At 37.9% G+C, this 10,428-nt stretch overlaps 2 protein-coding genes and 1 long non-coding RNA gene across 5 annotated transcripts; 2 read left to right on the top strand and 1 right to left on the bottom strand.

The window, feature by feature from the left end:
• The first annotated feature begins 330 nt into the window (after positions 1–330).
• Positions 331–3,475, top strand: LOC105763564 (probable 1-deoxy-D-xylulose-5-phosphate synthase 2, chloroplastic). Its single transcript, XM_052624647.1, has 9 exons — positions 331–488; positions 586–756; positions 839–1,003; positions 1,098–1,520; positions 1,601–1,874; positions 1,952–2,259; positions 2,334–2,615; positions 2,709–2,993; positions 3,087–3,475. Exons 1-9 carry the CDS (start codon positions 420–422, stop codon positions 3,231–3,233), a joined length of 2,124 nt encoding a protein of 707 aa, XP_052480607.1. The 5' UTR covers positions 331–419; the 3' UTR covers positions 3,234–3,475.
• Positions 3,476–4,456: 981 nt separating this feature from the next.
• On the top strand, positions 4,457–5,670 carry LOC105763563 (uncharacterized). 2 transcript variants are annotated; one of them, XR_001124311.2, is made up of 4 exons: positions 4,457–4,712; positions 4,919–5,159; positions 5,278–5,339; positions 5,422–5,670. It is a non-coding gene; the product is annotated as an uncharacterized LOC105763563 (long non-coding RNA). The 2 variants fall into 2 exon arrangements; XR_008191921.1 differs by having other exon boundaries at positions 4,463–5,159.
• Positions 5,671–5,895: 225 nt separating this feature from the next.
• On the bottom strand, positions 5,896–10,124 carry LOC105763562 (KH domain-containing protein HEN4). 2 transcript variants are annotated; one of them, XM_052625110.1, is made up of 8 exons: positions 9,341–10,124; positions 8,588–9,028; positions 8,211–8,480; positions 7,464–7,730; positions 7,063–7,356; positions 6,885–6,943; positions 6,414–6,525; positions 5,896–6,334 (listed from the first exon to the last, which is right to left on the bottom strand). In XM_052625110.1, exons 1-8 carry the CDS (start codon positions 9,872–9,874, stop codon positions 6,260–6,262), a joined length of 2,052 nt encoding a protein of 683 aa, XP_052481070.1. In that variant the 5' UTR covers positions 9,875–10,124; the 3' UTR covers positions 5,896–6,259. The 2 variants fall into 2 exon arrangements, with proteins under 2 accessions (XP_052481070.1, XP_012437257.1); XM_012581803.2 differs by having other exon boundaries at positions 5,896–6,323; positions 9,341–10,122.
• Positions 10,125–10,428: the final 304 nt, after the last annotated feature.

Here is a 10,428-nt window from a genome sequence, read left to right as displayed (position 1 = left end):
ATATACTTCTACACAAATAACAAAATCGATGTCAATTGAATTAAGATTTTTTAATAAATATTTTTTTCGCAAATGGTATGGCATAAGCTAATATATATTCACAAGAGATAGTGTGTTAATTGAAGAATTTAACTCATTGTGATAAATGTTGGCCACGAGATTTAAAACTGCTTCATACTCAAGATAAGAATCAAACTCTCGATTACTAATTAAGATTGAAAAAACTTTACCACCTCACTTAATTTCTGTGATTATATTATATGGAAATGTAATAATGAGAATAAAAAATGGGGATTGTCCGGACACGTAATCAAATTACCCACTTCTCTCTCTCACACAGTGAACTTGATTCCAGGCTCCGTCTATATTAAGCTTTTTCCGCCTTCCCATTTCTCTCATTCTATTTTCACATTACAACAATGGCGGTTTCTGCCTCTTTCCTTCCTCCTCTTCCATGTCTCAAACCTACCCTTTCTTCCTACAAACATGTTAGTAACATATCTCTTTTCTTTTCTTCTTTTCTTTACCATAACATCAACACTTTATTACATGTTCTGCTCTCTGTCTTGTCTGTGTTTTTTCCAGTTGTGTCCCAAAGCCTGTGCTGGAAACTTTGAAGGCGATGAGGGTTGTAATAAAATGAGGATAAGGAAAGAAAACGATGGCTGGAAGATCGATTTCTCTGGGAAGAAACCGGCAACGCCATTGTTGGACACCATCAATTACCCTCTTCATATGAAGAACTTATCAACAAGGGTAACCAACAAAACCAGATGATCAATTTAATGAGATTGATTTTTTCTCTTACATATATACATATGTATGTATTGTGTTTTAGGAACTTGAACAACTGGCGGCAGAGGTTAGAGCTGATATTGTGCACACAGTATCTAAGACCGGAGGGCATCTTAGCTCAAGCTTAGGTGTGGTGGAGTTGACAATAGCTTTACACCATGTATTCGACACACCTGATGATAAAATTATATGGGATGTTGGGCATCAGGTGAGAGAATCGAGACTGCCGACTTGTTTCTTTGTTTGCTTTCATATGGGAGTTTATATGTGAATAGCATCTTCAAAGAAACTATTATTTGCAGGCATACCCTCATAAAATCCTGACAGGAAGAAGGTCCAGGATGCATACCATAAGAAAAACTTCAGGGCTTGCAGGGTTTCCTAAAAGGGATGAAAGTGTTTATGATACTTTTGGTGCTGGACATAGTTCCACTAGCATATCAGCTGGACTTGGTATGGCAGTGGCTAGAGACCTTTTGAAGAAGAAAAACAATGTGATTTCAGTGATTGGAGATGGAGCTATGACTGCTGGACTTGCATATGAGGCTATGAATAATGCAGGGTTCCTTGATTCGAACTTGATCGTCGTGTTGAACGACAATAAACAAGTGTCTCTACCTACTGCAACTCTACAAGGTCCTGCTACTCCTGTTGGAGCTCTTAGTAGGGCTTTAACCAAGATTCAGGCAAGCGCCAAGTTCCGAAAACTTCGGGAGAAAGCAAAAGTAAATTCTCTACGCTTGTTATTCATCTCTTGTGTTTGTATAGGCAGAAATCTGATTGTGTATATTACTTGTTGTTGAAGGGCCTAACTAAGCAAATTGGGGGTCAAACACATGAAATTGCAGCAAAAGTAGATGAGTATGCAAGAGGAATGATTAGTGCTTCTGGTTCCACTCTCTTTGAGGAACTAGGCCTATATTATATCGGTCCGGTTGATGGACACAATATTGAAGATTTAGTAGCTATGTTTGAGAAAGTGAAAGCGATGCCTGCCCCGGGGCCGGTCCTAATCCACATTGTGACAGAGAAAGGAAAGGGATATCCCCCAGCTGAGGCAGCAATTGATAAAATGCATGGTACCATTGCAACTCTTAATCACTTGTGATGTTATCACTTTTGTCAAAATGATGATTATTCTTCTATCTGCTCTCAGGTGTTGTAAATTTCGACATGGAAACAGGCAAGCAGTTTAAGTCCAAGTCCTCTATACTGTCGTATACTCAGTACTTTGCTGAGTCGCTCATCAAAGAAGCTGAGGCTGATGACAAGATTGTAGCCATCCATGCAGCAATGGGTGGGGGAACAGGTCTCAATTTCTTCCAGAAAAGGTTCCCGGACCGCTGCTTTGATGTGGGGATTGCCGAGCAACACGCAGTTACTTTTGCAGCTGGTTTAGCCACCGAGGGTCTCAAGCCATTCTGTGCTATCTACTCATCATTCTTGCAACGGGGATACGATCAGGTATGCTCTCGAAAACGGACATACTGCAGTGGATATATCGTATTGCAACTCTCAAAATTTCACTCCAATGGCAGGTGGTTCATGATGTGGATCTTCAGAAATTACCTGTACGGTTCGCAATGGATCGAGCTGGTTTGGTTGGAGCAGATGGACCTACCCACTGTGGTGCATTTGACATTACATACATGGCTTGCTTGCCAAACATGGTGGTAATGGCTCCATCCGATGAGGCCGAGCTCATGCATATGGTTGCAACAGCAGCAGCCATCGATGACAGACCAAGCTGTTTCAGATTCCCTAGAGGAAATGGCACTGGAGTGGTTATCCCACATGATTACAAAGGAACTCCACTTGAGGTTACAATACTCAAATAATTTTAAACATCCAAAACAAATTAGAATCAAAGCAGATGAAGTGATTAATGTTTCTCTTGTACAACGGATGAACAGATTGGGAAAGGAAGAATAATTATGGCAGGCAACAGAGTAGCCATCCTGGGATATGGTTCAATAGTTCAACAATGCATGGAAGCAGCAAACATGCTGAGATCACAAAACATATACATAACAGTAGCTGATGCAAGATTCTGTAAGCCTCTAGACGGGGATCTCATCAAGCAATTAGCAAATGAGCATGAGATTCTTATTACTGTGGAAGAAGGTTCCATTGGAGGTTTTGGCTCTCATGTATCACATTTCTTGAGCTTGACTGGTATTTTGGATGGACCTCTCAAGGTATATATATTTCCATTTTCATTTTCACCCCGTAAATATCAATTTCTAGCTTCTTTTTAATCATATCTAATTAGAATTAGAGGTGTTATGCAGTTAAGAGCAATGGTGCTTCCAGATAGATACATAGATCATGGATCATCCCAAGACCAGATAGAAGAAGCAGGGCTGTCTTCAAGGCATATCTCTGCAACAGTCCTATCTATGCTAGGAAGGCCAAAACAAGCCATGCAGTTCAAGTAGAGCACACAAATGGAACATTAGATATGTATTAAGCATATATATCTAGGATTAGAGAAACAAAGATATAGAAAATCTAACATTAAAGTTCTCAATATACAAGTGCAAGTTCCAGAGTGGAATAGCTGTATTGTAATGAATAAGTGCATAAAAGAAATGGAGGTTTGCAGTAGATGAAGAATATAATCCCCCCAACCCAACCACCCCCAAGAAAAGAAAAAATATGAAGCAATTATTTGATATTATACTCTGTTTTCAAATGAATTTGGCTGATGAAACACATCCAACTTGCACTCAAACCGTCCAAAATTTTGCTGGCAATTGACAAGTGTATCAAATTTATGCAGATTCTCTGTTGTATCAGCATCTCGTATGGATTATTTATTTGTGATAAATATGTATAATAAATTAAAATTTTAAAGGTTAAAATGTGCATTAAGGCTCAATACATTTTGAAATTTAGTATACATTCAAACTCATTATGATTTATGCTCAAAACAAACCATAGTCCCTGCTCAGCCCATAAATAAGAGGATAATGTACATCAGTGCACTTGTACTGACAAAAATATCATGTCAGTTGAGCTAAGACTCAATCAGCTCAAACTTGTTATGATAAATAATCTTTTTCTATTGGAATAATATTTTTTAAGAAAAATTAGTGCCAACATTTTGATTGAAATAGTTAATAATATTAATTATTTGGACTAACTAATAACATTATAAAAGTAAAAGAATCAAATTATGTTAAAAATTAAAACATATAGATTGAATCTCAAGTTTCAACATAATATATTAGCTCAAACTAAAGTTTGACCATTGTCTCATAATATAAAAAGAGAAATATGGTATATCCAAACGAAATGAGAAATAATATATTAGAATGTAAGATGGCATTCAAATTATATATAACCATATAACATTTTAATCAAAAGTTAACTATATTAATTACTTAGACTAATTAATAAATAATAATAATAATAAAAGTATGTTTGTTTGACATTGATATAAATGACAATTTTAATGGATAAAAATGATAACTTTTAGGTTGTTTATTATTATTTTTTAACAAAATTGAACTGGGCTTTATAATATAATAGCATAGTGTACAAGAAATAAAACTTTTAAGGCCAAAACCATTAGGACGGCCCACTTACCTAACCTATTAAAATAACAGAGAAAATCTTTTGAAAAAAGAAAACATCAAAATTAAAGCCCACTTCCTCGGGAAGTTCAATACCCGTCCCAGCAGTTATCCCTCCATAATTGCCTGAAGGTTCAACTTTCCTAAAAGCTCCCTTTCCCATTCAAAGCAACGCTCCCCTAATATCCCAAGAATCATTTCTCTTTCTAAACATTTTACTCCGACGTTTTGATTTCCATGGAGCAAACATTCATTTTCCTCATAAAAACCTCAGTCTGGTTCTCTCACCCATTCGTCCTCTAACGTTTTAACTGCATGCCTTGGTAACGCTTCTTCCAGGTAAAATCCTCTCCTTTGCTTCAGACTTTCAGTGGCTATGATGCCTGCCAAAGTGTTTGTTGTTCGATGGACATGTTGAAATTTTATGGATTTGAACTCTTTCTGTATAGTCTTTATATCGTGTATGATGGAGCATATTTTTTATTACTGAAATGGATTTTGAAATGCATTTCCTTATTACTGAAATGGAGTCCCCTTCAATATAGATTCTACGCTTTTTCATTGCTCACCCCATTCTTACTGCCTCTAAACATGCATGTGCCTCTGCTGCGAAAGCCGAATTAACATTATCGTATATGGTCGCTCTGGAGACAACCACTCTTCCTCTTCCTTTTCTGGCAACTATTCCCGAGCTTGATCTAAAAAGATCTCCATTAAACCCTACGTCAAAATTGATTTTTATTGTCTTCTCCAGGTGGGACCCATGAGTCTCTGATCGGTGCCCTTGTGAGTCCATTTTCCTCTAGTCTGTCCAACTCCGTTATGTATTTTTGAATAAAAGAGACAATACCTTTACTGGATTTCTTTATTTTTTTCATGCACATATTTGTTTCTCTTTGTCCAGAGGACCCAAAGGGATACACAGATCATTCGCTTCTGGGAATTGAGCAGTTATCAAAAGCCCAGGTAAGCCATTCAAACCAGTCAGGCACCATACTCTGATTTAGCCATTCTAAGTTCACTAATTGCCATACTTCTACTGAAACAGGAAAGTGAAGAAAAACATGTGTTATGTTGTCTGCTGCTTCCCCATATCTTGGGCAGTTTGTATTTGTTACTAATCTCTTGAAATGTAGATTTACTTTAGTAGGGATGTAATTTTTTGAGATGCGCCATACTGTAAGCTTAATTTTAGAAGGGAGTTTTAGACTCCATAGTGCTCGGTAGAAATTCCTAGATAATAGTTGTAATGTATGCATCGACCGCGTTAAAGGTATTGGAGATTATTTCTTTCCTCCATTCTCTCTTATTACTATCGATAAGCTCTGCAACATACTCCAAATTACAATTAATAACTGGATGACTTAACCTGTAATTATCAGAACCTGGTAACCATGCATGATTAAAAATGGAAACATAATCGCCTTTTTTGCGTTATAAAAGAAATATAAATTAAATAAAAACAATCAAACTACTGCAGCGTTTTGGCAATGCTAAACAAACAAAAGCATGAATGGAAATATACAACCAAATTTAGGATACCCTTGAATGCTTTTTCATTGGGATTTAATCTAAATAAACGGTATGAGTCATCACTATCTGCTACTTGTAAATCAAACTAGTTCACTCAGGAAAGATCAAATATTGGGTACTTCATTCCAAAATTCCTTTTTAACTACATTTTCCAACAAACAGGAACTCTTCTTCTTTAATCTTTCCACAACTACCTTCCTTTGTTTATATCTATTTGTTATGTCTATTAAATTATACCAATTTCACTTCTATACTCTACAAGGATTTTACAAGGAATCATGCATTCTGGTTGGCTTGGATGAAGGCTTGCAGCAAACTTTGTGCTATAAGGGTTTGATCTGGAGTCCCAGATATCAACACCCTCCCCTCACTTTCACCACCACAAGGTTCATGTACTTCAACCTTTGCACCTGAGATCTGATTTTCCACTACCATTTATAAATTTATAAACATAATAAAACTCCTACATAATTCAGGAAACGTTTCTCTTCTTTTCCCTAGCATTACCTCTTTGAGACGAGCAAGGTTGCAGCCATTTTTGCCGTAGATCGAGTCAAAAGCATCTTCATGAACTACAATCTCCACACCTGTATTTTTCACAATACTAGATTTCTTGCCGCTGCATATTGAGAAACTCAAAATCAGATTAGCAACAAATGTAGTTGTATGCATACTTGATCACATGATAGATGAGAACAAGTCAGATGGTATCAGAATCTACCCAGAAACCATAGATTAACATGAAGCATTTTTTATTAGTCTCAAATTAAAATTGTTCCTTAGCTTGGCGAAGGATTATTACATGTGATGAACCCACCTCCAACAAAACGTAAGCAGCCATGGCATACTATCTCAACATTGCTCATGGCAGCAGTTATAATAAAACCAACATTGTGTTGTAAAACACACTTACCTTGCTTATCTTGAAAGCAAGGAAAACAAAAACAGCTTTTATGCTATTTTTCTTATAATACTGACCTTTCAAGTTCTAGACACCCTTTATCATCTCCATTGGCCAGCTCATGTCTTTCAACAGTCTGCAACCACAGCCAACCCCAAAGACTTTAGGTCCTCAAAAAGAATTAATGGCCTTCAAATACTAGGGTAACTTAAGCAAAAAACAAAAACTGCAAAAGAATAAATAAACATCTTTCACCTCTAATAGCCGAGATTTTGTCGGACAGTCTACACCATCAAAGAATTCAATATTACCCATTGCTCTTGTTAAAGCACTCTCTTCATCAGAAGCAGGAGACACATCTAAAGATTGAACCAAACCAGAAAAAGTAGTCTCACTCCCTCTGTTGTAGGGGCTTGGGCCTCCCACTTCATTGAGCATATCACATGGAAGTAGAGAATCAAGAGACGTCTCAAGGTCAAAGCTCCCTCCCGAGGTAGTTGAGCTATGATGAACACCTTGGATGGCAACCATATTCCCATTTCCTGCAGCCTGCAAATAAACCCACCCAAATTTTGAGGCTCTTGTACACATTCCTATAAATTAGTGAAAGCAATAATTCAAGAGGAGAAAAGAAACAAAAGGGGAAGAGCTTTTACCTCTTGTGGTTGCAGTTTTACTGGCTGAGGACCAGAAGTATTTTCTGAGTGCCCAGTGTGCAATCTTTGAGCTAAATTAGGTCCATTATCATTATCTAATATTGAGCTTGTTGGTTGGAGAACTTGAGACGGACCTGTCTCCGTTACTTCTCCGTAGCAGTTGCTCACTCTATTTTCATTCAGCACTTCACGTGGCAAGAGATTATCCCTAAGTCTACTAGTAACTTGAAAGATGGCATTCTGCACGCTTTTATAGTTGCCAGTAATCTGCAAAGATAGAAGTAAAACAACAACGAAATCTCCTTGAAGAAGAAATTGATTATCAGGGTGGCACCCGAAACTTCATCACTTGTTGAAGTAACAAACAGAAAGTGAATTTTATTCAAGAGCCTGAAAATATAGCCGCTTGTTGTAATCAGGATGAAACCAACTAATTTGAATCATCTTCAAGGTATTGACAATCTTGAGTTAAAACACAATTAGACTTCCATGATTCTAAAAGTTAAATTATCAAATGAAGTTATGATATTGATATTGATCACCAAAATGATGGAAGAATGAGGACTTATACTGCACACCAAAAGGGGGAAATTGCCCATGGAGCTAAAAATTATTCTTCTTATATTTAAAAAATAGGGTTTCAAAATGAAAATGTTAATTATACTAAATGAGAAGCAATGGGAACTCAGTTAATCCTTCCTACATTTCAACAAACATAAACACTTGCTAAAGAAACAACATTTGCACCTGTACTACATTCTCCGGAGAATGGCCCAGTGATAGCTCCTCAACCAAGACTTGTATGTCAGCGCCAGTGAGTTCTGCAATCTCAAAAAGTACCCTACCTTCTTTGTCCTTCAAGCAGTGGACAATGTTGGAAGCAACTAGAAGCCTAAGAGTCACAGGAGTGCCCTTAATCAGGACTGACTGAAATCCTCTCTCAATGTCAGCTTCAACGGATCTTGCAAATACAAAAACAACAGCATTTTGTGCAGGAGAATACTGTGATTCAAGGTTCTACAGTAAACAAAAGCCGTTTCAAGTCAGAAGGTATGCACAGGCAATGCTGTCTATAAAAAACTACTGGCATTAGGAAAACCTCTGCAATCAGCTTTGAGACTAACCTCCAAGGCAGAAATGGTGACAACACGATCACGATGATCGGTTTCCAGGGACTCAAACATTATAGAAGCACCAGTTTGATTTTGCAAAGCTTTGACAATGGCACCCTTCTTGCCGATGATGGCCCCAGCAGCACCATTGGAACAAAGCATTCTAAAGACAACTTTTTGAGTACGATCTGAATCCGATTTGGGATCTCCATCACCAACCACCAACGAAAAGTTGGCATTAGAAACACCTCTCACCAAATTTTCAAGCATGGGTGGGAAAAGCGAACTAAGATGCGGAAAAAGTTCTTCGCCTGAATTAGGGGAGGTTCCACGTGAAGGTTGCTCAGTAGGCATACTCATCTGCGTTGGCTCTTTGTCCGCGGATGGGCAAGCTTGAAGATAGCCAGATACAGCAACCAGCGCTTTCTTGACAGCCAAAGTACCACCAGTTATCTGCCAAATTACTAAAACTAATCAAACAAACAAGTTATAGTGAAATTAACTACATTCAACGATAATTCGTAATGCTTGTTTATAAGTTCTTCGTTCAATTGAAGAAGTACAACCACAATTAACCACCACCATTTTCACACTCAGAACAGAAGTTTCATCAATATCCCTGTTTTTTTTCTGTATGTTACATATGGGAGCCCATTTAGTTCAGGCTACACTACCAGGCATTCACACGTGCTATATTGTTACAATTATTTATATTTTCTTTCACTTTCTCGAGAACCAAACAAACAATTAAAAACAACCCCTTACCTGAATTAACTGATCAATTTTTCTTCCGCATGGCGGCGGCGGCAAAATCCTAATTTTCGCTCCACTCTCTGTCCTCATTCTCACAATATTCTTCCCTCCTTTCCCCACAACGAAACCAATTTGTGCCGTCTCAGCCAGCACACCACAGTAAGCTTCTTCATCCTCACCATCGCACGCGTTTCCCCACTCTCTCTCCGCTTCCACTTCCCACACGCGCTGGAAGACCTTAATCATTGCTTCCTGAGCACAAGAAACGTAACATACTTCTCCCTCACCCAAACTAAACTGTCTTTCGACCGATCCCGACCCCACTACCAATATAACTCGGTGATCTGACCCGCCGACAGATTCTTCGCAGTGGATTCTAGAGGAAGTCTCGCGGCGAAGTTGAGAAACAACGGCGCCGGAGCTCCCGATGAGTCCTCCGATGGATGATGCGTGGCATATTACACGAAATGACACCTGGCCCGGCAAGGGAACGATCTTCCGCGGTGGGGCTTGGCGTCCCCTCCGATGGTTATAGGAGTTTTGCATTTGGAAGATGACAAAAGACAGGATGGTGACTCAGTGAGTGCAACGGAGAAAATGGGAAACGCGGTGTATGAATTAGAGAAGGGGAGTGACTGAGTTGCGACCGAGTATTCAGCTTTGGGAATAAATGAAAACTAGAAATAGCTTTCTTTGTGGATTTCTGAAAGAAAATTCTCATGATATGTCGGAATAATTGGCAAGAGAATTAAAATGGAAAAAGAGAAATTATTTCACTCCTTAAATTTGGCTAATTTGACTTCATTTCACTTTATTTAATGTTTGAAATGACTGTCTTTATTTTTTATTTAGTGTTAGCGCGATAAAAATAGAGATTGGATTCTTGGATATATATTTAAGGTATTATTCGATTTTTTATGTAGAATTTTGGGTATTTTAGATAGTTTAAAACTTATCCAATGAAAAGACCATGGTGTGGTAGTATTCAATCAAATAGTTAAAGCTATATAGGGTAGTGTTTCGAAGATATCAAACTCTGTACTGATTAAAAGGATACACTGCATATTGTTTCAAGAAAGTTAATAGACTTTACGATACAT

The sequence above is a fragment of the Gossypium raimondii genome, chromosome 12 (genome assembly GCF_025698545.1).
Source record: "Gossypium raimondii isolate GPD5lz chromosome 12, ASM2569854v1, whole genome shotgun sequence".
NCBI classification, from domain to species: domain Eukaryota; kingdom Viridiplantae; phylum Streptophyta; class Magnoliopsida; order Malvales; family Malvaceae; genus Gossypium; species Gossypium raimondii.
Note: the sequence above shows the minus strand (reverse complement) of the source record. Positions and strands in the feature narration are given on the sequence as shown.

Coding starts and splice junctions, on each gene's coding strand:
- LOC105763564 (XM_052624647.1), top strand. CDS start 420: ATGGCGGTTTCTGCCTCTTTCCTTCCTCCTCTTCCATGTCTCAAACCT. Junction 489..585: donor CCCTTTCTTCCTACAAACAT/GTTAGTAACATA, acceptor TGTTTTTTCCAG/TTGTGTCCCAAAGCCTGTGC. Junction 757..838: donor TGAAGAACTTATCAACAAGG/GTAACCAACAAA, acceptor ATTGTGTTTTAG/GAACTTGAACAACTGGCGGC.
- LOC105763562 (XM_012581803.2), bottom strand. CDS start 9,874: ATGCAAAACTCCTATAACCATCGGAGGGGACGCCAAGCCCCACCGCGG. Junction 7,731..8,210: donor CTCCGGAGAATGTAGTACAG/GTGCAAATGTTG, acceptor CTATCTTTGCAG/ATTACTGGCAACTATAAAAG. Junction 6,944..7,062: donor CAAAATCTCGGCTATTAGAG/GTGAAAGATGTT, acceptor CTGTGGTTGCAG/ACTGTTGAAAGACATGAGCT.